The 26627-nt window shown below is 41.4% G+C and overlaps 1 protein-coding gene across 2 annotated transcripts; it reads left to right on the forward strand.

The window, feature by feature from the left end:
• Positions 1–6445: 6445 nt before the first annotated feature.
• On the forward strand, positions 6446–25687 carry casc3 (casc3 exon junction complex subunit). Of its 2 annotated transcripts, none has more exons than XM_055656982.1 (13): positions 6446–6649; positions 9397–9424; positions 10022–10074; positions 11207–11359; positions 12461–12612; positions 14122–14298; positions 16558–17264; positions 17488–17549; positions 18357–18552; positions 18729–18827; positions 19405–19610; positions 21030–21192; positions 24438–25687. In XM_055656982.1, exons 1-13 carry the CDS (start codon positions 6503–6505, stop codon positions 24449–24451), a joined length of 2157 nt encoding a protein of 718 aa, XP_055512957.1. In that variant the 5' UTR covers positions 6446–6502; the 3' UTR covers positions 24452–25687. The 2 variants fall into 2 exon arrangements, with proteins under 2 accessions (XP_055512957.1, XP_055512958.1); XM_055656983.1 differs by having other exon boundaries at positions 21030–21152.
• The last annotated feature ends 940 nt before the right edge of the window (positions 25688–26627 follow it).

Genomic DNA, 26627 nt, shown 5'->3' on the forward strand with positions numbered 1-26627 from the left:
TAGATAGTAGTTCCGGACTGCTCTCTGATTGTTGGTAGATGGTTCAGTTGCCTGATAACAGTTGGGTCGAAACTGTCCCTAAATCTGGAGGTGTGAGTTTTTACATTTATATACCTTCTGCCTGAAATAAGATTCTGTTCATATGATCAGTGCCTTATACTTTTATTTAGCCACACAAGCAAATGGCGTGATCGCAGTTTGACAATCGATACCATCATAGATAGATGTAGGTATCATTTACTTGCTGCTTGAGATTGACAATGGCAGAATTTTTTATAACTGCCACTTGCCGATCCAACTGTAAATTTGTCCAGTAGACAACCAACTGCAGATGCTGGTGTATATTTCAAAGAAAAAGTGCTGGAGTAACTCAGTAGGCCAGGCCGCATCTCTGGAGAACGTGGATAGGAAATATTTCAAGTCGGGACCCTTCTTCAGACTCTTTCAATTCTGGATTGTTCAGTTATGCTGTGTCTTTAAACTAATTATAATGACTGGAACAAGTTGAGGTGGTTTGGATGGTTTCTTTAACACATGCATTTTATCTGCCATGTCCTCCAGCGATGCTGCCTGACCCGCTAAGTTACTCCAGCACTGTGTTTTTTAAAATGCAAACCAGCATCCGCAGTTGCTTGTGTCTCCAGGACAAGTTCAATGTTGGATCAGCATGTGGCAGTTTAAAAAAAATTCTGCCATTGTCACTCTCAATAAATTCAGAGAACAAGTTACACTGACAACAGCAAACAAAGTCCAGAAATCTGGTTGTTGGTAGAACCATGGTCAGGTTCACATCTAAACCCTCCATTAAAATCATTCTCATCTCAGTGGTTGCAGGTTTATGCATAAGTTAATTACATATCACATCACTTGGATACGTTGTTAACATACATCTGGCTGAAGTTAACCAGTCTCCCCGTTGGATTGCAATCTTGTCGTGGTCGGGGAGCTTGTGTATCTCAGTGACCCCTAGAGCTATGCCAGCCGGAGATTCGTCTTCTGTTAGGGTCTCCCATGCTGGACAGGTCGAAGGGTACAGGCGAGATGAAGAGCGATCCACTGGTCCTCCAGGTTGGTGGTTGGGCACAGGGCTAACAACCCTGTCTCGTAAAACAAATCTGTTACGGAAAAAGCAACTGAAGGAATCAACACTACTGAGTGGAGGACCTTCGTTGCTGCCCTACATGCCAGGAGGCATTATAGGCAGTAAGTTTTTTTTTTTTTATTTCAAAATAGACTTTATTCATTGATAAATATATGCAATTCCTGAACCATTCAAACAAAACAAAATTCATCCGACATTTTCGGAGACTATACAAGTTTTTTCAGTACAATTTTTTTACATTTTTCAAATTTCACCAAACAGTCCCCCACCCGTGCCACTCTGTGGCCCCCTGGCGTGGGATACCTTCCCTTAATTTAATTTGAGGGGCGTCTCCACCATACCGTGCCCCCCATGTCCAGCAGCGGAAGGACCCTAGACTGTGGTCCTCCCCCACCGAGCCTTGGCGTTGGCTGCACCAAGCTTCAGCGAGTCCCTTAGCACGTACTCCTGCAGTCTGCAGTGGGCCAGTCGGCAACATTCCCTGACGGACATCTCGCTCTGCTGGGTGGTGAGCAACGCTCGGGCAGACCAAAGAGCGTCTTTGACCGAGTTGATGACCCTCCAGCAGCACTCGATGTCAGTCTCTGAATGTGTCCCTGGGAACAGTCCGTAGATCACAGAGTCCTCTGTGACGGAGCTGTTCGGGATAAATCGTTCCAGGGACCCTTGCATACCTCTCCAGCATACCTCTCCAGACTCCGTGCTGACCACTGCCCGATGACTTGTGGTTTTTGCAAACCGCAGTAAGTAAGTAAGTAAAGTTAACCAGTAGGTGGCTTCCAGCTTTCTCATTGAAACTGCCATCATGTCAGTTATACATCAGATCTTCTGTTACTGTTGTGGTGAGTAACCAGAATAAAAGACTCAGGGATACATTTCATTCTGTTGATGACAACAAAAAAATAACTGCCTAGCAACTGCACGGAAATTACTTATGCAATCTTCATGTCCCATTTACAAATATATTTAACATGCTAATTATGTTGCATTCTCATTATTTGATCCACTCCCTTCTGTAACAGCAGCTGCATTGTCCCACCAGAAGAGGACTTCACAAGTTCCTGAAGTTGCAGATCCTCATACTAATTCTTGCAGTAATGTTACGCATGACTTTGATGTGACTTTCCAAAGATGAATCTTAAAGATCCACTCATACCTTTATTAACCATGCAGCTTTCTCATATTTATTATTTTTCCCTTCTATTGCTGGAAAAGATTAAATTGATTCATCTTGGTTCAGTGATAACATTCAGATCTTTATTGTGAATATCTAACGTTCTTACCTTCTTCCAGAGATTGACTAACCTCTGATGCAAGCTCTTAATCCAAAACTTAAATGATTCCTTTCCCGTCACAGGTGCACTTGGACCACAAAATCGAAGTGGCACAGTGGTGCAAGGGTGGTACAGTGTCAGCGCAGGTAGAGCTGCTGCCTCACAGTGCCAGAAACCCAGGTTCGACCCTGACCTTGGGTTCTGTTTGTGTGTGGGGTTTGCACGTTCTCCTTGCAACCCCATACGTTTCCTCCAGGTGCTCCTGCTTCCTCCTGCATCCCAAAGACTTGCGGGTTTGCAAGTTAATTGGCGGCTGTAAAATTGCCCCAAAGTCTAAGGAATGGATGAGAATGTGGGGTAATTTAGAACTCGTGTAAACGGATGATTGATGGTCGGCATAGACTTGGTGATCCAAAGTTTCTATGCTGCATTGCTAAACTAAACTAATTTGATGGCCTTCCATTCCTGATAGATGTTATTGGCATCATGCTTTTTTTGCACATTTTGCATCCTTGTAACATGGAAAAGAGAACTATCCAAGTGTGTATTGACCAAGATTCAATGCAAATTTTGTATTAACTTTTTTCTTGTCAATTCTGCCCACCTAGAAATAAATCTTTCTGTGGCCTTATTTAACTGTATTATAGCCTGGATTTTTGAACTACCACGTCTGTTTGATGCTCTGCCTTTTAAAATATTTTTAAATATGTGAAAAAACATAATCAATATTATGATTTTCCAATTATAAACCATTCTAAATGTTTATTGTGGTTGATGCAGAACTCAGTGTTGTCTATTTTTCTTCATGTATTATCCACAAATTTTGAAATTATTTATAACTACAATGTTAACTTTAATATATAATAATGATTTCAGTTCTGAGCCTCAGTAGGGCACAGGTTGCCAATTTCTGCCATTCTCAATGAAAACCTCTTATCTTTGCTATCTGGTTTAAGGTCTTTAGGCAGCTAACTGTCCAATCTGCATTTCTTTGTGTAGGAAAGAACTTCAGATGCTGGTTTAAATTAAAGATAGACACAAAATGCTGGGTAACTCAGCGGGACAGGCAGCATCTCTGAAGAGAAGTAATGGTTGATGTTTCGGGCCGAGACCCCTCTTCAGGCTGCAATTCTTTCCTGTCTTGCAAGCTCTAACCTTAGTTAATAATCCATTGTATGTAGAAGGCTTTTGGGGTATATTATATAATCCACACTCTACTCTATGCAGAACTCAATGAGACTGTTCAGGCAACACTTTCCCTTTTGAAATCCTCATTGGCTCTTCTTTACTATGTTTTTTGGTTTCTAAATGTAGTCTCCACTGTAGGATTGGTCCACCAGAGTTAATTAAAAAAAAATGTTAAATGTCGAGTACTACATTCATTTAGAAGAATCTATATGGGTTCCTATAAATTATGCACATACAAATTATCAATGTCCTCGAGCAGAAGATGTGCTAAAATTATGAACTAAATTGGCACTGGAAATACAGAAGAGAATTAAGGCTTGTATAAAGATCAAATTAAATATAAACAATCACTGAGATCTATACTTAATAGAAAGTAATGGGAATGTTGTGAAAGAAATGCATGGATTTTTCCATTAAACAGCAGATGTAATATTGAAAATAAAGTTTGTAACGTGAAAAAATCCAAAATGTACGAAAGTTACACACTAACTATTAAATTGTCTATACAATGACATCCAATGTCCAAAATTTATTCAGCTGTGTGTTATTTCAGAAACTTAAGTAATTTAGGAAGCCTGGAGCTGAGTCATTTGCTGGTCATTTCTTCAAGATTGTGCTCCAGGAATTATAGAATTAATATATGACTGTAAGCAAAACTGGAGAAAAACGAATAGATTTTTGCTTTTTCATTGTCTTTGTGGAATTTGCAGGTTCTCCCTGCGACTGAGTGGGGTTTCTCTGGGAGCTCCAGTTCCCTCCCACATCCCAAAGTCGTGCGTGTTTGGAGGTTGATTGGCCTCTGTAAAATTGCCTCAAATGTGTAGGGAGTGGATGAGAAGGTGGGATAACATGGAACTAATGTGAACAGGTGATTGGTTTACCCACTCTCCACCCTCTTTGTCCTTTATTATTACTTATACTCCTCTGATGATTTAGGTTTATTATTGTCCTATGTACCGCTGAGTTGCAGTGAAACATTTTATTTTGCATGTAATCAAATCAGATATTATACTGGCGAAAATCAGCGGGTGCAGCAGCATCTATGGAGCGAAGGAAATGGGCAACATTTCGGGCCGAAACCCTTCTTCAGGCCCGAAACGTTGCCTATTTCCTTTGCTCCATAGATGCTGCTGCACCTGCTGAGTTTCTCCAGCATTTTTGTGTACCTTCGATTTTCCAGCATCTGCAGTTCCTTCTTAAACAATATTATATTGGCGCTTCACTTAGATCTAAACATTATTCTTGTATCATAGAAACATAGAAATTAGGTGCAGGAGTAGGCCATTCGGCCCTTCGAGGCTGCACCGCCATTCAATATGATCATGGCTGATCATCCAGCTCAGTATCCCGTACCTGCCTTCTCTCCATACCCCATGATCCCCTTAGCCACAAGGGCCACATCTAACTCCCTCTTAAATATAGCAAATGAACTGGCCTCAACTACCCTCTGTGGCAGAGAGTTCCGGAGATTCACCACTCTCTGTGTGAAAAAGGTTCTTCTCATCTCGGTTTTAAAGGATTTCCCCCTTATCCTTAAGCTGTGACCCCTTGTCCTGGACTTCCCCAATATCGGGAACAATCTTCCTGCATCTAGCCTGTCCAACCCCTTAAGAATTTTGTAAGTTTCTATAAGATCCCCTCTCAATCTCCTAAATTCTAGAGAGTATAAACCAAGTCTATCCAGTCTTTCTTCATAAGACAGTCCTGACATCCCAGGAATCAGTCTGGTGAACCTTCTCTGCACTCCCTCTATGGCAATAATGTCCTTCCTCAGATTTGGAGACCAAAACTGTATGCAATACTCCAGGTGTGGTCTCACCAAGACCCTGTACAACTGCAGTAGAACCTCCCTGCTCCTATACTCAAATCCTTTTGCAATGAAAGCTAACATACCATTCGCTTTCTTTACTGCCTGCTGCACCTGCATGCCTACCTTCAATGACTGGTGTACCATGACACCCAGGTCTCGCTGCATCTCCCCCTTTCCCAATCGGCCACCATTTAGATAATAGTCTGCTTTCCCGTTTTTTTGCCACCAAAATGGATAACCTCACATTTATCCACATTATACTGCATCTGCCAAACATTTGCCCACTCACCCAGCCTATCCAAGTCACCTTGCAGTCTCCTAGCATCCTCCTCACAGCTAACACTGCCCCCCCAGCTTAGTGTCATCCGCAAACTTGGAGATATTGCCTTCAATTCCCTCATCCAGATCATTAATATATATATTGTAAATAGCTGGGGTCCCAGCACTGAGCCTTGCGGTACCCCACTAGTCACTGCCTGCCATTGTGAAAAGGACCCGTTTACTCCTACTCTTTACTCATGGACCAATACACTGTAAATGACTCGATTGTAATCATATATTGTCTTTCTGCTGACTGGATAGCATGCAACAAAAGCTTTTCACTGTACCTCGGTACACGTGACAATAATAAACTAAACATATACAATCAAGCCAAACTCAAGTACAATAGATGCAAGAGAGTACACTTTTGTTCGAAAAAATTGAAGAACGACCTCATGTCAGCAATCAAGAACAAGTCTCATTTGACGTAAAAGTCTTGCAGTTTGATTGCCAGTTGTATCCAAAGATCTTTGGTTGTATCCACAACCAGAAGAGCCCCTGGCTGAGGATTGTGGGAGTTGTAGTCTCCCTGGCTCCCGGGCTCGTATTCCGATGACTCCCATTGTGCTTTGCGACCTGGCTGAGGATTGTGGGCCGGGAAATGTAGTTCTCTTTACTGGCTCCCTTGGTATTGTGCCGATGACCAAAGATCTCGCTCTGATCTTTGCCGATGACTCCCATTGTGCTTTGCGACATGACGTTCGGCCGCTCGTTGTCTGCCGGGAAATGTAGTTCCCTTTACTCGCTCTTGGGTATTGTGCCTACAGCTCCCAGCGTGCATCGCTCTGGTTGCCTCAGCGGGCCAAGATGGCGGACAGGCGGCGGAGACGTGCTTCTCAAGACACCGACGAGGAGGACGAGGAAGCGCCCCGCAGGGAGGTGGAAGTCGTTCCCACCGTCCCTTGCATCTTAGACTTGTCCGGGGTCCAGGCTCGCGGAGCGGAATCGGAATGTGTGAGTGTGGCCGGTGGGGGAGAGGGAAGGGAACGGGGCCTGTGGATCCTAACAGGGCCTGGCGGCACCGGGATGTACAACCGGCCACCTGTCCAACCTCCCCGGCTGGGGATTCCATGGACTTGTGCGAATCTTTCTGCTCATTTATTATTATTATTATTATTATTATTATTATTATTATTTGGTTTCAAGTGTTTGGAAGCCTAATCCAGAGCGTGGTCTGCAGTGTAATGCAGAAACTAGGGCTGGGATACAGTTTTGTATCCTGTGATCATGATAGACAATAGGGGTGCAGGAGTAGGCTATTCGGCCCTTCGAGCCAGCACCGCCATTCAATGTGATCAAGGCTGATCATCCACAATCAGTCCCCCGTCCTTGCCTTCTCTCCATGTCCCTTAACTCCGCTATCCCTAAGAGCCATATCTAACTCTTGAAAGCATCCAGGGAACCAGCCTCCACCGCCCTCCGAGGCAGAGAATTCCACACACTCACAACTCTCTGTTTGAAAATGATACAGATCAAATCTGATTTCATTCAGGCTACATCTCTGAGGCTCACCTGGTAGACTGCAATCTGCTACATGAGCCTCAGCAAAATAGGGCTGGGATGCACTTATGTTAATATATGACCTATAATATACAAATCAAATCTGATCTCATGAAGGCTGCATCGTTGCTGAGGCGAACTGGGTGATTGCAATCTACTACATTAGCCTCAGCAACGATGCAGTCCTAGGGAAGTAGTTGTGTTCATTACTTCCTAAGTGAACTAGAAAATAGATTTTTAGATCAAATTCTTGCCTGATGTACGCAAGCCTTTTCCCCATATTGTAATTTGCTGATTTTTTTTTTTGATGTAATTTCTTCAAGTCTTGTGGGCAAGGAATACGAAATGTCGCCTATTCCTTCTCTCCATAGTTGCCTCACCCACCGAGTTTCTCCAGTATTTTCTGTCTACATTAGAAATGTCAAACTCTCTTAGTTCACAACTGCAACATCAAGTTCAAGTATGAGAACTGAAACTTTGCAAAATCAATGGGTTTATGTTAATATATGTCGATGACAATACTTATTACAGACTAACTAAAGTTGCTGGAATGCACGTATAAAAATTGTGAAAAGCATGTATTTTAGAGGTGGTAAAACGTTTGAAATAAAATTACTGATGTCACATGTGTTTTGCTTATCTGGGTTGGTTTAATTGTGTGATAATGTTATTAAAAAATTGGATATAAATACATTCTAGATTACCTCAGACTGTTGCTTATTTCTGGTAATCTTACTGGACATTTTTTAGATTTGGATGAGGAATCCATAAACTTTATTTTTATCAATAGTAAAAGGCTTAGTTTCTATTTCCAAAACATGTTATTTCAACATTTAGCTCCATGGGTTGATTTAGTAGATGGGCTGTAGGCTCAATAAAGCAGGAGTCTTCAAAAGTTATGACGTTACCAAAATAGCTTAAGTTGTCACTGTGCAACCTCCTAGTTTTGATTGACTGAAGCTTTCCTTAGACTTAACTAATTCACTGTAATATATTATAATAGCAACTGATTCTCTATCTCTGAAGTGCTTTGAAACAAGTCTTTACTTTTTCAGCAATTTCCAAATACCATATAGTGATATATTTTAAAAAAATTGTTATCCTGGCTTTGATGCCACTTTCTATGTTTTGGGCTGAACTAGTTCATTTTTGTTTTTTGGGCTTTCTGGTCATTTTAGTAACACTTAAAGTTTATCTTAGAATCATTAATGGACAATGCACGATTATACTGAGGTGACACAGCTGGTTGAGCTGTTACCTCACAACTCCAGCAACCTGGCTCAATCCTGATCTCTGGTACCCTTGTGTGGAGCTTGCATGTTCTCCCTGTGACCATTAGAGTTTCCTTCCATATCCCAAAAATGTGCTGGTTGGTAGGTAATTGGCCTCTGTAAATAGAACCTTCCTCCATCTATTATATAAATGAAGGGCGGAATCTGGAGCTGGGCTAGTTGATTGCAGCATGGGATGAAAAATATAGGTTAGGGTTGGATTTGTATAAAAATGGGTGTTTGAAGGTTAGTGTTGACTAGACGGGCCAAAGAGCCTATTTCCATGCTGAATTTCTCTGACTCCATGAGTGAAACATTTTGTAACTTAAATTCATCAGCCAATTCTTGATTAGAAAAAAGGCTATTAATTGTTTCACGTTTTCAATTGAGATTAGTCTGGTTTTGTCTAGGTTTCTACCCACTCAATTCATACCTTATAGTGGACTGCAGACCGTATAATCACATTGAAAGGCATTTGTTCTGATGGTGTTCCATATTGTTGGAACCTTTAACTAGTCTAAACTCTGATAATCTGCCATGCGATTGTTTTGAAATCCATATAATTCAGCGTCTAGTTCATTCACTAGTTTAGAATATGATCTGAGCTCCCAGAACGTGCCCATGGCTGGGGTCCAGATTGTGGGCTGAGACTGTGGCTGCGATCAGGGTCTGGAACACCAGGGTTGTCAGGAACGGGTACGTTTGGAGCTCGGCTCAATTGTACTTATATATTTCCCTCTCCCTTTCAATTCACCTGGTTCATTGGAAAATACAGTGCCCTCCATAATGTTTGGGACAAAGATCCATCATTTATTTATTTGCCTCTGTATTCTGCAATTTGAGCAAGAGTAGAATATATTACATCCGATGTTAAATATCAGCTGCACTAAAAAGACAAAACCAATATTAAGGAAATTATTTATTTTTCAGGAGAGCGAGGATGGCATAGAAGGTGATGGTAAGTACATGACTACACACAAGCTTTATGTGAGAAAACATTAAGATGTAATATTAATATGTTTTTAACACTCCTGTTTGACCTTTATTGAATTTGAACAATGAATGTAAGTGAGCTCAGATTGTGTGTTATATATGAGGAAAGGAATGATTTATTCTTCCTGCCCAAATGTGCTAACATAGACTTTGTGATGTTCATAACGCTTTGCAGGAGGAATCATTGCACAGTTATCAGCAGTGCCTACCTGTTCCACACATCGTAACCTATACGTGTACACCAACATATGCTGCATCATAAAATTCAATGCTGCTGTGTTGTACCCACTCCTTCCCCAAGCCATAACACATTGCTGAGACTGCAGTATAGCTAGGGATTAAATCAAACATTGTTATTGCCACATCGTATGGAGCATTTATACATTGAGCCATGTAAATTTATCACAATCTCTCCAATTATGTTTTTGTGGCAACTTGAAGTTGATAAATACTCTGGTTTGAAATAAACTTGTCCATGTTCATTTGGTGGGTTCAGTTGGGATATTTTGCAGTGATTTTACTTCCTTTCAGCATTTGCTAATCTTTTATTCTTTATTTTCAGCTGTTGTACTTTCAGACTATGAAAGTGCTGAAGAGAATGGTTCTCAAAAATCTGTAAGTGCAGAAATGAAGTTATGTGATGAGGATAACTTTATTATATCCTTGTCGTAGGCAGATGATAAACCATGAATACTGTACTTGGACTGCTCCTGGTATTATTATTATGATGAGGAAGGTACAGTTCTGTATCTTTACACCTGACAAGTAATCAATTTTGCTTTGGTTCTCGGAGTGATGCCAAGTAATGCTGGTTTACTGTTGGTTCTTACTATTTTTGCATGTGTAAAAGGTTAGGGAATCCTGTGGTAGATTGTTTTTCTTTATAGCCTCCCACCACTTAGTTGCTCCTTTCTGGCTGTACCTTGTGCGCCTTGGGGATTCTGGGGGAATTAACCTGAGTAACATGGCAGCCTGATCTTTCTAATTGTGGGACATGATCTAGGATGTTGCCTCTGAAAATTTCACACCAGATTCTGTATTTAAAATCAACTTGCATCTTGCCCAGTCCAAGTTCTATGGACTCAATTTATCTAGTTGAGTGTCTTGTCATTTGCTTAAGTACAGTGAGGTGCAGGTACAATATCAATCTTGCTTGCAGCACGCCAAATATTCAGAATTGGGAGCAGGAAGGAAAAGTGCTGATTTTCTGTAATGCAAAGTGATAAAACAATGAGCTGTGTCTTAATTGAGAATGTTTGGTGCTATTGTTTATTAATATCTATAACTTTTAAACCTTAAATTCTGACGTACCATGTAATTCATGTTTGCCTTAATATGAATCTGTTTGTGTTGATGTTTCCAAATGAACTAATTCCAGATTGAGTTGTAACACAGTTCTCGCATAAGGTGACATTTTTTTTATCCACTGTCATGACAATGATTTTTTGTAGCAAATGTGTGGCTTGTACTCTGCTTCAAAAAGTGGTTATCCTCGCTTTTATTGTTCACCCACAAACAATGGGCTGGGGCAGGGAGCTGATAACATTGGTAGAATACAGTTGAAGTCACTGTACTGCAAAGATTGTGCATATTTTCTCTGTTAGTGCTTGAGAGAAGCTGCAGGGACATTTTGATCATCGTGTGGAAGAGAAAGAGCTTGTTAAATATAGTGCTTTGAATTTAAAAAATCTGTTTATAATCATTACAAGATCTTTTTACAAATACTAAATCAAATCTTTGTCTGCAGGAAGAAAATGGTGGAGAATACAGTGAAGAGGAAACCCCAAAACTGGAAACAAAAAAAACAAGCAATGAAGGGAATGATGATGGAGCAGCAAAGGAAGTAAAGCCTGAAGAGAAAGGGGAGATTACTGGAGAGAGACAGAGTGGAGATGGACAGGTAACATAAAATTAGACTTGTTTAGCTTTGGCATGAAGGGGAGACTTTATTTTTCCCATAAGCCTAACAGAGTAATTTACTATTGGTGACATGTACAGGATAATTCATTGATTGCAGGTGTCCAGAGAGAAGAGTAATAAAACACATGGACTTTTTTCCTTTTGTAGCATTCCATTACTTTAGGAAACATCTTAAAATATGTCATGATCAGTGAATGATGCACAATGTGGCATCGATTTAATCATTTTTATAACGTTGGTTAACGTTTTGGGAGAACTCCATTTTAAATAGAGACACGTTGTCTTTGCTCATTCACAACAAATAGAGTCATAGAGTGATACAGTTTGGAAACAGGCCCTTCGACTCAACTTGCCCACACCAGCCAACATGTCCCAGCTACATTAGTCCCACCTGCCTGCGTTTGGTCCATATCCCTCCAAACCTGTCCTATCCATGTATCTGTCTAACTGCTTCTTAAACGTTGCGATATTCGCAACCTCAACAGCCTCCTCTGGCAGGTTGTTCCATACACCCACCACCCTTTGTGTGAAAAAGTTAATCCTCAAATTCCCATTAAATCCTTTCCCCTTCACCTTAAACCTATGTCATCTAGGCCTCGATTCAGAAGAGATTCTGGGCATCTACCTGATATATTCCTCTCATGATTTTATACACATCTATAAGATCACCCCTCATTGTCCTGCGCTCCAGGGAATCCCCGCCTACTCAACCTCTCCTTATAGCTCATACCCTCTAGTCCTGGCAGCATCCTCATAAATCTTCTATATACCCTTTCCAGCTTGACAACATCTTTCCTATAACATGGTGCCAAGAACTGAACACAATACTCTAAATGGAGTCTCACCAAGGTCTTATACGACTGCAACATGACCTCCCAACCTCTACACTCAATACTCTTGACTGATGAAGCGTCAGACTAGGTTCTCAGACTAGAATACTCTGACTAGATTCTTCCAAAAGAGCAACTCTCCGCATCCATCCTGTCAAGACCCCAGGCTATTAAGTGTATTCAGAGTTATAATGTGGCAAAGTGACAGATGTGAAAGATTGTTGGTTTTGTACAACTTTTTCTCCCTGTAGGAAAGCATAGAACCTGTTGAAAATAAAATAGGTACAAAGAGCAGGCGGCAATTGGACGATGATGAGGATCGGAAAAACCCTGCCTATATTCCACGGAAGGGACTCTTCTTTGAACATGATCTCAGAGGACACACGGAACCTGAGGAAGTGAGGTTTGTGAGTGACCCATTCTATTGCATTAAATTTAATCCCATGCTCCAAAAAGGACGGGGAAAAATATGAAATCTTAAATTGTTATGACATAGATGTCAACCTTTTATTGTTATAATATCAGGAGCTAAGATCTACCCTCAATGTTGGATAACATAACGTCCATTGGAGGGCAATTCATACCCCTTGTAATTAATATATAATCATTCTTGTTTGAAGAAAGGATGTATATAAGACTGAATTTTGTTAAATACCCATCTAATTCAAAGGTTGGCAAAAAGATTAAGCCACTTCCAATAAAGTTTTAGATTATACAAATAGCAACAATTACTTGAATCTATAAGGTGTAATAATATTGAAAGTTAATTGAAGATGCTTCGTGAGGAATATTTTAAGAAAAACAAGGGATGTTACAGTTCCGTCCAAAATCCAATTGTTAAGGTTGGATTATAGAATTTTTTTATGGGGAAGAGAAACATTGGAGAGGACCAGTGTGAGAATTGTAGGGCATGAACCCAACTAGTTGAAGCACAACCCCCAGATGATAGATCTAAAGTAAGAGTGATACACAAGAAACAGCGCAGTAGAGTTGCAGGATGCGCAGCTGGATGAGATTGTGAACTTTGGCGCTGTCTGTGTGGAATTTTCACAGTTCTCCCTTTGACTATGTGGATTCCATCAAGGTGCATTGGTTTTCTCCCATATCCCAAAGATGTGGTAGTTGGGTTATTTGGCAATTGTAGATTGGCCCTAGTATGGGTGCATAGTGGAACAATCAAAGAGGGAGTCAATGGGCATGTGTAAGATAATAAATTACAAAGAATGGATCGCTCTGTGAATTGGTATGGACCTCATAGACCAATTAGTATCTTACTATAACATTAGGAAACATGGTAGTCATTCGGGTGGCTGGGTTGCTGAAAGCAAGTGATGTTCAGAAATTAAGTGGTGTTTGTGCTGAGGATACAGATGGGAAACTTATCTCCACAGGGTGCAAATAGATCTGGGGCATGATCTGATTCAATAAGAAACAAAAGGTCAGTGGATGGGATTGGTGATAAGGGCATGAGGTTTGTGGCATTGTCCAAAAGTGATTGCTGTAATTCTCCTCGAACCAACTGAGAAGAACCTTCAATTAATATTGTTGAAGATGCACGGAATGAGAACTGTTGTGAGAAGTGGCAGATAGAATATTGTTCGAATTAATATTGTTTGCTTTCATGTTTGGATTTTGAGGTTTTATGAGTTTTTACAGATAATGAACCGAGCTGCAGTCTTGTTAGAATGCGACTGGACTAATGCAGAATTAAAAATCAAGTAATGTAGTGTTGCTTCAAAAATCAAGTAATGTAGGCCTTCAGATGAAGACCAGAAATACAATATAATTTCTTCCCTTTCGCCCACCCTCCCTGAATATATTCACTCTGGTCTGATCAATCTTCAATGGTGCCGGACAGCTTTTGCAAACCATGAATTGGTCAGTAACACTTTTTCATTTTTTTTCTTTCCAGGCCAAAGGTCCGACAGCGCAAGCTCTGGAAAGATGAAGGTCGATGGGTACATGATAAGTTCCAAGAAGATGAACAAGCCCCGAAATCCCGAGATGAACTTATTTCGATGTATGGTTATGATATTCGATCAGACAGAAACCCTGATGAAATCAGGCCGCGAAGGATGAGGAAGCCAAGGTATGAGGAATTTGAGCTTTGAGAACCTTTAGGGAATGTATAGAGAATGTGTAGTTACGGAAATACTCATGAAGTTGTGTAGAATTTTACACTGATGAAGAGGGTTTTTGTTTCATATCATCCCTGCTTGGCCTCCTTTCAAAAGGAATTGAATAAATACCTGGAAAAAAATAATTTGTAGGTTTATTGGGAAGGAGTCGTATTGCAGTTAGCGAAGATGGTTAATAAAAATTGCAGCAGGATCTTGATCAGTAGGGTGAGTGGGGCTGATGGATGACTAATGGAGTTTATTGCAGATAAGTGCGAGGTGTTGCACTTTGGGAAGCCAAGCCAGTGCAGGAGCTTCACAATGAATGGCAGTGCCCTGGGGAGTGTTGTAGAGCAGAGGGATCTGGGAGTGCAGCTAGATAGTTCCTTGAAAGTCGTGTCACAGGTACCTAGGGTGGTCAGGAAGGCTTTCGGCACATTGGCCTTCATCAGTTACGGTATTGAGTAGAAGTTGGAATGTTATGTGCCAGTTGTACAAGACATTGGTCGGGCTGCATTTGGAGTATTGTGTTATTTTATGGTCATCCTGCTATTTGGAAGATCATAATCATACTTTATTAGGCAAGTATGTTTTGCAACATATACGAGGAATTTGATTTGCCATACAATCGTACCAATAAAAAGCACCAAAACACACAAAATACATTTTAACATAAACATCTACAGTGACTCTTCCACATTCCTCACTGTGATGGAAGGTGAATAAAAAGTTCAATCTCTTCCCTTCTTTGTTCTCTCCTGTGGTTAAAGTGCACACTGTCAAATTTTAATAAAGGCCATTTCTATACATTTTGATTTCACCATGTAGAAATTACATCAGTGTTTATACAGAGTCCCCCCATTTCAGGGCGCCCTAATGTTTGGGACACAGCAATGTCATGTAAATGAAAGTAGTTACGTTTAGTATTTTGTTGCATATCCTTTGCATGCATTGACTGCTTGAAGTCTGCGATTCATGGACATCACCAGTTGCTGGGTGTCTTCTCTGGTGATGCTCTGACAGGCCTGTATAAGTGAGTTCGGTATTCTGAAAAACGCAAGGAATCGTGGGATTTGTCAAAGGTCACATGCGATAAAAACTCTCGGCAGCTGTGCTGCAGCATGGACACAGACCTGCGCCTCATCTGCAGCCAGGACCGAACCCGGGTCTCCAGCGCCACAATTGCTGCCAAACTGCCACTGGACCATCCCTGTCCCCTCCCGAGTGCCCCCTCCCCCGCACGGGGGTGGCCAGAGATGTCGGGAGTCAGACGGGAGTGGCGCCCCCAGCCGGAGCAGTGGAGTTAGCGCTGCTTCTCCGCGTTGGTTGTAATCCTGGGCTGTCGTTTTGTGTGCCCGCGAGTCCAGGCAGGGCTGGTAGGTTAACCCAGCAAGACGGGCATAGTTGAGCTTGATTTATCGCTGCTTCTCCACGCAGGCTGTGGGCCTGGGGGTGGCGCCGACGTCTCAGACGAGAGCGGCACCCCCAGGCCTACAGCCAGCATGGAGATGCAGCGCTATCATTATGGTGCCCTGAAATGGGGGGCCTATGTATAAACACAGCTGTAATTTCTACACAGTGATAACAAAATGTATCAAAATACCCTTTAATAAAATCTGACAATGTGCACTTTAAACACATGTTATTTGTTTAATTACAAATTTCAAATTGTGGAGTACAGAGGCAAATAAATAAACGACGGGTCTTTGTCCCAAACATTATGGAGGGCACTGTACATGGATAGGAAAGGTTTGGAGGAATGTGGGCTAAACATGGGCAGGTGGGACTAATGTAGATGGGGCATCTTGGTCATCATGGACAAGTTGGTCCGAAGGGCCTGTTTCTGTGCTCTGACGTTATGAGTGGCAGAAGGGAACTTAAAGCTTGGGTGCAGGCATTGGTTTGATGGCCAAACTCGTGCTCCATCATTTTATTAAGTTGAGGCAAGCTTAGATGAGCAAAGCTTGTGTGTGGCAGAAAGCAAGCATAAAATGTGTACCCAATTTTATATTTGTAGTTGTCACATAAGAACTTCTTTGATATTTTTTGTCAGCTTATTCATTTCACTGCACATCTCGTATGTGTATGTGACGAATAAACTTGACTTGACTTGACTAATGTGAGTCCTCAGTGATAACTAAAAATTGATATTAATGTTTATATAAAATGTTGATTTGCTGTCGACTTGATGTTTTGGCGTATAATTTCTATTTTTTTAAATTTTATGAAAGGTTTAGAAGTCCTCCAAATCGAGACCCTGATTGGATGGATGAACCGCCACCAAGGCCTTACTTACGCAAAACTACTAATAGCATACCTACTGCAAGAACTTTTAACCGAAGGATGAGTGGACCAGAACGGAGATCTCCAGCAAGGAACTACTCAAAAAATGTTTGTTATAACGAAGATCGTGAGAATATGAGGCCGGTTGAAATCTATAGCTCAAGAAGTTACCACTCTTCGGGGGAACTGTCCAACGGTGAAAATAAAATGGACGGCAGAAACATTGAGCAGAGTTACGCGAGAGAGAGTGTGATTGTAACAGACGGTTTGCAGTCAGTGAAGAGTAATGGTGTGGCAAGAGAAGATGATTCCAAACAAAATCAGTCCCTCCCTGCTGAGAATGTGCCACAGGTACAGGAAAAAACGATAGAAAAGAAATCCTATTCCCGTATCCGAAGGACCAGGAACAAAGTAATCGAGGTGGAGAAACCACAGCCCGCGGAGGACACCCCTGTCCCAGGTTTGGTTGCTCCAGCTCAGCAGACACCTGATCAACCTGTCTCCCCACCAGCATCAAAGGCTGGCTCCTGGGACACCCCACCCGTAGACTCAGCTGTGACTGCGCTAGAACAAGAGATGACCCAAATTAGCTTATCGGGGAAAAACTGGACTCCAAATAGTCAACCGCAATATGTACACCCAAGAGAACTCCGAGGTAAGTGCGAGTACAGCTCCAATCTTTGCCTGAGCACTTTCGAGATCACTTATCATAACTATTCATAATAGTTGGAGTGCACTCCAGTTGTTCTCTAACACAATGTTATGTTGAACGGTGATGTTTTATTTTGCTGTTAATGAAACTATCTGATGACTTGGCTCTGTCAGCACTATCGTTCAATAATTGTTGCATAGGTTATAAACTGCTGTGCTTCTTCCAGGAATTCCTAATTCACCACACATTAATGCTTCAACTGCTCAATATAACAGAGTGGAAGAAATGGTAAGATAAAATTTACTGTTATTATATTTAAAACTGATGTGTAGTTCAGTGGAACCGCAGACAATGATTGATCAGCTATAATATGGTTGATGGTACTCTATCAATTAATTTTGGAGCATAGTTTTTCCCAAGGATTTGTGTTGGCATTATTTGCTTTTATAGATGGTGTTTCTTCTGTTCACATTTTATTGGGAAGCGTTTAAAGGAGTCATGTAGCCTTTGACAACTGTTAAGCCTGGCCCTTTGAGTGTGTGTTTATTATGTGGTACACCATTATGCAGGCAAAGCCAACAGGTGGTAGTTTGGTTAGATGTTAAACAAAGGAGATAAAATATTCACGGATATTGTGCAGGACACCAGACTATATCTTTTGCCTGTAATGCACGAGTGCACACTTCTGGAGAACAAACCCTATATAGTTCTGAGTCAAGTTTCTTTTTAAAACACGTTGGTTTGGTAGACTCTGATAGACCATATTTACAAATGGGGTTGTAGAAATTTTTTTTTTTTTTAGATTTGGCATCCGTTTGCTAAAAAATAAACACATTTCAAATGTAACTGAGGCACAACGTTAATTGTTGCTACATATGTCCGTTTTAGGCTTTGAGAATCACTTGAACATATGGTTAACTGAGTAAGCAAAGTGACCCGTCTAGTGATAGAGATGCAGGAGGGATAAACACAGAAAGACACAATGAGAAAAAGAGGGAGATTATTTTTTATTTTGTTATATTACAAAGTGGCAATATTGCAAAGCGAGTGTTGGTATGCAGATTAAATAGCATTCCATCGTTGATTGTCTTCCAGGGCAGCCAAGCAAGACGGGCAAAGCGTTACTCATCTCAAAGACAACGGCCAGTACCCGAGGCACTCCCGCCACCACCACCTCCACCACCACCACCACCACCCCCTCCAGCACCTACACCAGCTCTAGGGCCGGGCCCAGCTCCTGGGCCTGCTCCCATGCACATTGGCCTCATGGAAGGACACTATTATGATACATGTAAGCAGGGTTGTGTGACCTTTTATCCTAGCACATAGCAAGTTGAATTTCAAAGTATGTACTTTGTCAAATAAAATACCAGAGGCAATAGAAAATTATATTAACCAGCTTTAAAATACTCTGTTTCTGATGCAGTGATCTGTCAGCATAATCAAAGGTATGTTTTCTGTTTGCAGTACAATTTCAAGGACCAATTTATACCCACAATGAAAGCCCGGCCCCTCTGCCACCCCAGGGCCTGATTGTCCAGCCAGATATGCACCTTCCTCATCCAGGTATTTGGCTCTTTTGAACCACAAAAGGAAAATTGAATATCACAACAACTGAAACACGATGCTTTATGAACTTCTGTTGGGTGGTGATAGAAGAGTGTAAAAGACTAAAGACAGGGCAACTGGAAACCTGGGCTCAACCTTGTAGCTGAGCAAAGGTGTTCTGTGAAGTGGTCGCCAAATCTACAATTGGTTTATTCTATGTAGAAGCTCGAGACCGCTCACAATTTATTGTGAATGGAGCCAGCAGGGAAAGGAGATTTTAGGTCCTTAAACTTGAGAACACAATGAATAATAATTGTCTCTTCATTTTTGGTGTTTATTTTGGAACCAGGCTGTTGCTCCTGTGTTGATTGAACACCTGAAAAACTGTGCTGATAATTATTTTTCAGAAGCATGCACGTCAAAAGGAGATGTTATTGCACCTGCTCCATGTTTGTTTGTCAGTCCTTTTTTTTTAAACTCTCATGGAATCCCATAGCAAGTGTTTGCCTTGTGATGATATTCATCATGGTTCCTTGAAAGCTGTGAATGTTGTTCTGCTTATTCCTCCGCTCACTCAGCCTGTGTTCATTATCAGTTCCAGGTTTTAATCATCACCAGTCACCTGGCCACCTAACCAACACTGGTCTTTATGCTCCACAAGTCCCATTGCCAACTGGTCAACCACCCCCACCCCAAGTGCTACCGCCTCCTTTCTTCACACCTGGAATGATGAACTATGGAAATCCCAGTTACCCGTACCCAACTGGAGGACTCCCACCTCACATTTATCCAACTACTCAGGTGAGTAAAGAATGGTTACGAAGCAACAGTTCATAGATACAAATGTAATTTTATTGTGGTTAATATTGAAATATTTACCATAAGAACAAATCATTCCGTATGTGTTTGGTGCTAATGGAAATCTATATTACTAAAAGTCTGATCTTGACCGCTTTTGGCCCACTGTGCTGTGATTTCCAAGAGAACGCCGCCACCTACGGCCGTCATTTTTGGCCACCTCGCTCAGAGCTCCCCCTCCCGTGACCGGCGGATTTTTTCCATCGATGAAAAATCAGAGAGATATTAATGTTTTTTAAAAATTCGCCATTCTCGCTGCTGCCCCCGCTGGCGGCGGGGGGAGGGACTATAAAACCCAGAAGTGTCGTCCCTCACTCAGTTTTTGCCAGACCCAGGAAGCGGGAGGGTCACGACTCTCTGAGCTGCGAATAAAACTGAACGCACGTCTACTCCACGATGAGAACCCTCGATGCGGCTGTAAAGTGGCTGCTGCCCAATTGTTTGCCTCGCCTTTTTTAAAAGTTTGTGTTCACAAAATGAATTTTGGTTGTCGGGTGGCTGCAGCCAAATTGTTTGCCTTGGCTTGGCTTTTAAAACAGTTGGCTGCAAGCCCAATAATCCATTCGGCCCACAATGTCTATACTAGCCCTCTGGAAATCAGCACCTTCAGCCCCCAACACCCATACTAGCGCAACAGAAAGCTCCCCCCACACTGGCGAGCAATATTGGAATTGGTGGAGAGGTGGAATATTGCGTTGGTGACCAGCCCTCACGTGTGATGCTGGGATCCAACGGGTCCCACATAGTCTAGTAATATATATTTTTTCCCTGGTCTTTTGCACTGGAAACTTTTTGTGTGCAAATGTCAGACCTTTTAAGAAAACGGAGAGCAAATCAGATCATGGGGTATGTTATCTTTAGCATCATATATTAACGCCTAATTATTCTTTTAAAAAAAGTGGATTTCAGTTATTTCAAGACATCCTGTAAGAAATAACAATATGCAAGTATTATGCAAAACACAAGGTGCTGCAGAAACTCAGCGGGTCAGGCAACATCTGTGGAGGAAATGGACATTTGGGTCAGGACCGTTCTTCAGACTGCAATGTTATAGTTCACAGCAATTCTAGGCCTTCGTGAGCTAAAATGGCATTATTGGCACTGACTCACAAATCTGCCACATGATCATTAATACAAGTATTTAGGGGTTGTGTGAACAAAATGTCAATTTTCAGGTTTTTACTGTAAGTCGTAATTTATTATTAAGCTTTGTTTCACCCACAACAAAACAAAAAGTGACTCCACTGAGGAATGAGCCGCTGCTTAAAAGTATACGGGTTTTATTGTCTGATCTTGCACATCCTGTTTGTTACTGAAAACAAGAAATTTCTGAGACATTAACCATGTGTTGTGTGTTGTCAGGCCCAGTCTCAGGTCTTTGGTGGAGTCACTTACTACAACACTGTTCAGCAACAGGCTCTGCCAAAGCCATCACCTCCAAGACGACAATCGCAGCCTGTTACTGTTAAACCTCCGCCACCCGAGGTACTTGATACATCCATCATCTGGTTTCCACGCAGCTTAGGTACAACATCATCTGAAGCTGCAAAATATCGTGTACTTATGAAGATTAATGCTATGCCTGGTTAATATTTCCCCCTCCTTTCTTCTCCCCTCCTACTGCTCGTTTCTTTCACCCTCTCCCCTTCATCTCACCCTGCACACCAAAGATGAATTCTGTTTTCTTCACTGTAGCCTCCCAACCTGCCTGCCCTGTACTTGAGCTAAGTGATGGGTCCCTCCCATTAGTTCCTTTCCTCTCCTCATGGCTTGCCCTCCCTCCATCTTTTCTTTTTGTTTTTAATAAATGTGAAACGTGTATAATTTGTTTATAAATTCTATTTTTTAATCATTTTGTACTAAGAGCTTATGATGAGAATACCATTTAAAGTGAAGTTTGAGGGATTTTCACGTGACTGTACTAACTACTGTGATTCTGAAATGTGCAATCTTGAAAGTTAAAAATTTCTTTTGATAACCAGTGAGGCCACTGAGGTCAGTGTTTTGAATCTCTCAAATAAGCTACCCTTTTGTGTTGTTTTTCCCTTGCAATGAATGTCTTGTGCACCCTTTTTATCTGAGGATTGGACACTTGCAGAATTCCCTTCCTACCTGACAGGACTATAGGCGCGCTCGTGCGCATTTGGTCCAGGATATTAATGAGCTCATGGCTTGCCCCGTAAGAACAGTAAAGAATTGGAATAAGTATATGGGAAAATTGAAAATGAGTGGAGGCCAAAATCATCCGTCAGCCATGATCCACAAAATATGAGCTTTGGGTTTTAGTGTGATTATAACTTAAGGGATTCTGAATTATAAGTTAAAATTGGTTAATTAACATCTCAAACATTGCAACACCTTTTTTTTACCTGACTCAATGACGGACATGAGCAGTTTAGCACAAACACTTCCAGAAGGCCTTTCGACCACCTTTGTTGTCCCCACATAAGAGATTAGTACCTATAAACTTAAAGCAACACGTCGATATCGGGGTGGTTGCGTATTATGATTTGGATAGGAGAATTGACTTGAGAACTGGGCTGGCAGAACAGGAAGCAAAAGAGTAGAGAGGTTAAAACGGGTTCCCTTTTAACAAAATTGGCGAGGCAGTTTAAGTGACATGGACAGAGTGGGCAGTCCCTTTCCAGTACCGCAAGGCTCAGTATTAAACGTGTGGAATTTTAGAATAAACCAGCTATTTAAAATGATTATATCTGATGTGGACGAGAACTGGGCTGGCAATGGGAATTTGAATGCATTAACATCTCCAAGTTGGGCGGATGACACGAAGCTGGGGGGTAGTAGTGTTAGCTGTGAGGAGGATGCTTAGGAAGGCTGCAAGGTGACTTGGGATACGCTGGGTAGTGAGTGGCCGCGAATTGCATGGCAGAATGACAGTATAATCTAGTGGGTGAGTAAATGTGAGCACAGAGCATTATAGCACCCTTATCGGTGGCAAAAACAGGAGGAAAGTAGACTATTATCCCTGAATGGTGCCCGATTAGGAATCGAAGGGATTGAGATGCAATGAGACCTGGGTGTCATGGTACACCAGTCGTTGAAAGTAGGCAGCAGGTGCAGCAGGCAGTGAAGAAAGCGAATGGTATGTTAGCATTCATAGCAAAAGGATTTGAGTATAGGAGCAGGGAGGTTCTACTGCAGTTGTACAGGGTCTTGGTGAGACCACACCTGGAGTATTGCGTACAAGTTTGGTCTCCTAATCTGAGGAAAGACGTTCTTGCCATAGGGGGAGTACAGAGAAGGTTCACCAGACTGATTCCTGGGTTGTCAGGACTTTCATATGAAGAAAGACTGGATAGACTCGGCTTGTACTCGCTAGAATTTAGAAGATTCTTATAGAAACTTACAAAATTCTTAAGGGGTTGGACAGGCTAGATACAGGAAGATTGTTCCCGGTATTCGGGAAGTTCAGAACAAGGGGTCACAGTTTAAGGATAAGGGGGAAATCTTTTAGGACCGAGATGAGAAAAACATTTTTCACACAGAGAGTGGCGAATCCCTGGAATTATCTGCCACAGAAGGTAGTTGTGAGCCAGTCAGGCATTGATTAATCCCGCTATAAAGGGTAAGTGAGATATAGTGGCGTTTACATGTGGCCCTTTTGTTTAGGCTAAAGGGATCGGGAGTATGAACGAGAAGGTACAGGTTTACAGGATACTCGGTTGGATGATCAGCCATGATCCTATTGAATGGCGGTGCCCGGCTCCCGAATTGCGAAAGGCCCCCCGAATGGCCCCCTACTCCTGCACCTATTTTTCCCCATGTTATGTGTTCTTCTATGTTTTCTTTCAACCTCTGCTGTATATTGGCTGATCTTGTCTTAAGCATTACACCCCCAGATAGCTGACTATTAGCAACAGCCAAGATACTATAGTGGATGTGGCAAGGATGTTTCTAGTAGTGGGAGAATCTAGGGCCAGATGGCACAACTCAAAATAAAAGGGTGTACCTTTCGAAGGGAGATGAGAAGGAATTTGTGTAAGAAAGAACTGCAGATGCTGGTTTATATCAAAGGTCGACACGAAATGCTGGAGTAACTCAGCGGGACAGGCAGCATCTCTGGAGAGAAGAAATGGGTGACCTTTCGGATCAAGACCCTTCTTCAGACTCTTCAAGGAAGTTCTTCAAGAGAAGGAATTTCTTATGTCAGAGTGGTTAATTGGCTGTGTCATTGAGTGTTTTTAAAGTGGAGATAGATAGGTTCTTGATTAGTAAGGGTTTCTGAAGTTGCGGGAAGAATTAGTTTGAGAGGGAAAAATAGACCACCCATGATTGAATGGCAGAGCAGACTCGATGGGCCAAATGGCCTAATTCTGCTCCTGTGTCTTATGATCAGACTAATGTCGTGTAGTCTGCGTAGCAGGGTTTAAATGGTGAGTTACCACAGAGAGAATTGAGAATTCCATACAACTCGCTAAGGAAAAGGTTTATGACAGCCAGCATATCTGTCTTTTTCTAAACACTTGCTATTTCTCAATTTTATTTTGTTGCAAAAGTTGCCTTTCCTTCCATAAGGCAGTAGGATCTTTTTTTTAAAAATGTATGCATTTTCATGATTATTGGTTATTGTTTCCTACTCAAGATATCATACGATTAAGTTGTGTTGCTCGTGCACATTGTAATTAATTGGCTTTTATCAGAATTTTAAACGGATGCAATTGCAGCTATTCTTAAAATCATAAGTAGACATTTGTTCCAAATTGTTGCGATCTGAAATGCTCCCATCTTTTTTTTTTTTTTTTCCCCTAGGGCAGCCAAAATGAGAAGCTGAAAGAAAGGAATGAAGCTTAACTACCAGGGAAGTCTGTCTATGAATTTAAACAGAAATGAATTTGTGTGGATAATCGGTCCTCTGTTCCTGTGTTGGACACCCTGCTGACTTGACGATGCTACTAATGTTGCTAATATTTGCAGCCGTCGTTTAATTCTGGCTGCAGGACTTGCCAGCCGGTCTTTTAACAATGCACAGCAACAAGCAGAATTGACTCCACACGGTTTGTACTGTGCCACTTGACAAGTTGTGGTTGTTGAGCAGCTTTCCATTACTGTGTGAATGGTAACATTGTGGAAATCCAGCCGTCAAGGTTTGATTTAAAATTTTGAGTCCCATGTGATCAAGTGCAACTGAAGAGTTTCAAAATAAATAAAGCAATAAACCCCCCCCCACGACCACTGAGCCTTCATGTTGAGTGAGACCTGTTGTTTCCTCTGCAGCTTAGTTTGCTCTAGCCTTGTCTTTCCTCAGCTTTCAGTATACATTCATTAATATTTAATTCAAAAGTGTCTCAAGATGACTACTTTTGCCTAGTGGACAATCCCGTATGCAATATGGAGACAATATAACGCCATATGTTAACTGGTGCCCTCTATATAGAGCGAGTGAACAGGAATATCAAAATACAGTTTAGTTTTAAGCCTAGCATTTATTGCAGGCAGAGTATTGGTTCAAAAATTATCTCCATTGTTTCTCAATTCATTTTACTTAAAAAATAAAAATCCCTCAAGTCAATTGTAAATTCTACTTTACCATATCACACATCTTGATGGAAGTAGAGTACGTCGTATGGCAGTTGCATTCAACAAAAAGAGCAATTAAATCAAAATTCTGCTGCCAGCCATTGAAGTAAGGTTTTTTTATATTGCATTAACTTCAGAAATGATAAATTATTCTCCTTGGAAACAAAACAAAGGAGGCAGGTGAAAGCTGGTGAAATGCACTTAGCTTGTGCTGTTTAAGTTTGGGTTGTGTGTAATACCACCATGCACAGCTGAAGGAAGCAGGACTCAAGGATGTTTTTTTACTCCTGTGGTGATTATAATATCAACTGAAAGTCCTAATCCAAACTGTAATACACTGTATTAAGACGGAGAACAGACAATCCAGTCAAGATGTCTCTGTTCCAGATGGTAGTCTTCATCTTTTATAAGAGCACTTTACTTGGGTACATCCTTGACGTGTTGATTTGTGGCAGTGTGACCATTGATACAATAAATAGATATATATGGAGCAAAGGAACATTGCGATAAGAGGTGGCAACAAATAGGTATTGTCTCACTGCATTTACCAGGCCACAGGCCTGTATGTTTCCTTGTTTACAGACCAGAGCATTGATGCTGTTAACTTGGATTAATGTGTCTACTACTCCTGGGGTCTGTCTAGCCCGTATCTGTTAGGCCGCTTAAGACAGCTTGTTTATATGTTGAATGCTGAATAATAAGTGTGTAATTATTCCTTTGCAAAATACTTTTTCTAGTTTAAAAGAAATGTCAAAATACTGCAGAGTGTAAACTTTTATAAATGTTAAATTTAAATGTAATTACGTTTTTTTCCCCCATTATTTTGCCTTAAGATTTAATTGTATTTGTCAATTCCACATATCAGCTGTGTGACTAACCTAGACCCCAGAACACTGTGATGGCTAGTTTTTAAGCATCTTGGAAATGGAGATTTGTAATCAATATTTTTGTTGCCATTTGGTGGACACAATTTAATAAAGTGTGGAAAAAATAAATCCTTTCACAGAAGCTTCCTTTACCAAAGTGAACGTTCTGTCTTTCAGGTTCTTGGGTCGGTTCTCTGGTTTTACTTACTTTCTTTCTTCCTTTCTTTTGATTTTCAATACATCGGCTGTTGAGGCAGAGAGTCTTTGCTCTTGAGCAAGATGCCAGTAGTGGAACTTGTGGGCGAACAGGCGTACAATCGTGCCTGTGAGCATGTGAGGAAACAATGGAACTGGCAAGTCAAGGCGCCATCTCGTGATTGCGTCCGAAGAAGGGTTCCCACCCAACGCACTTCCCTAGAAGAGAGCAGCTCGAAAAGCTCTTCTCAAAAATTAAAAAATGGGCACCATCTAGAACAAGGCAGCCCTTGTGACTGGGACCCCATACACCATCCTAAACGATCTCCTCACCCCAGTACAAAGTGCCTGAATTATGTGA

The sequence above is a fragment of the Leucoraja erinacea genome, chromosome 27 (genome assembly GCF_028641065.1).
Source record: "Leucoraja erinacea ecotype New England chromosome 27, Leri_hhj_1, whole genome shotgun sequence".
NCBI lineage: Eukaryota > Metazoa > Chordata > Chondrichthyes > Rajiformes > Rajidae > Leucoraja > Leucoraja erinaceus.

What these genes read in the sequence shown, in the direction of transcription:
- casc3 (XM_055656982.1), top strand. Translation starts at nt 6,503, where the DNA reads ATGGCGGACAGGCGGCGGAGACGTGCTTCTCAAGACACCGACGAGGAG. An exon ending in GACAGAGTGGAGATGGACAG is followed by an intron (nt 11,360 to 12,460) that starts GTAACATAAAAT and finishes TTCTCCCTGTAG; the next exon opens with GAAAGCATAGAACCTGTTGA. An exon ending in ACATTTATCCAACTACTCAG is followed by an intron (nt 19,611 to 21,029) that starts GTGAGTAAAGAA and finishes GTGTGTTGTCAG; the next exon opens with GCCCAGTCTCAGGTCTTTGG.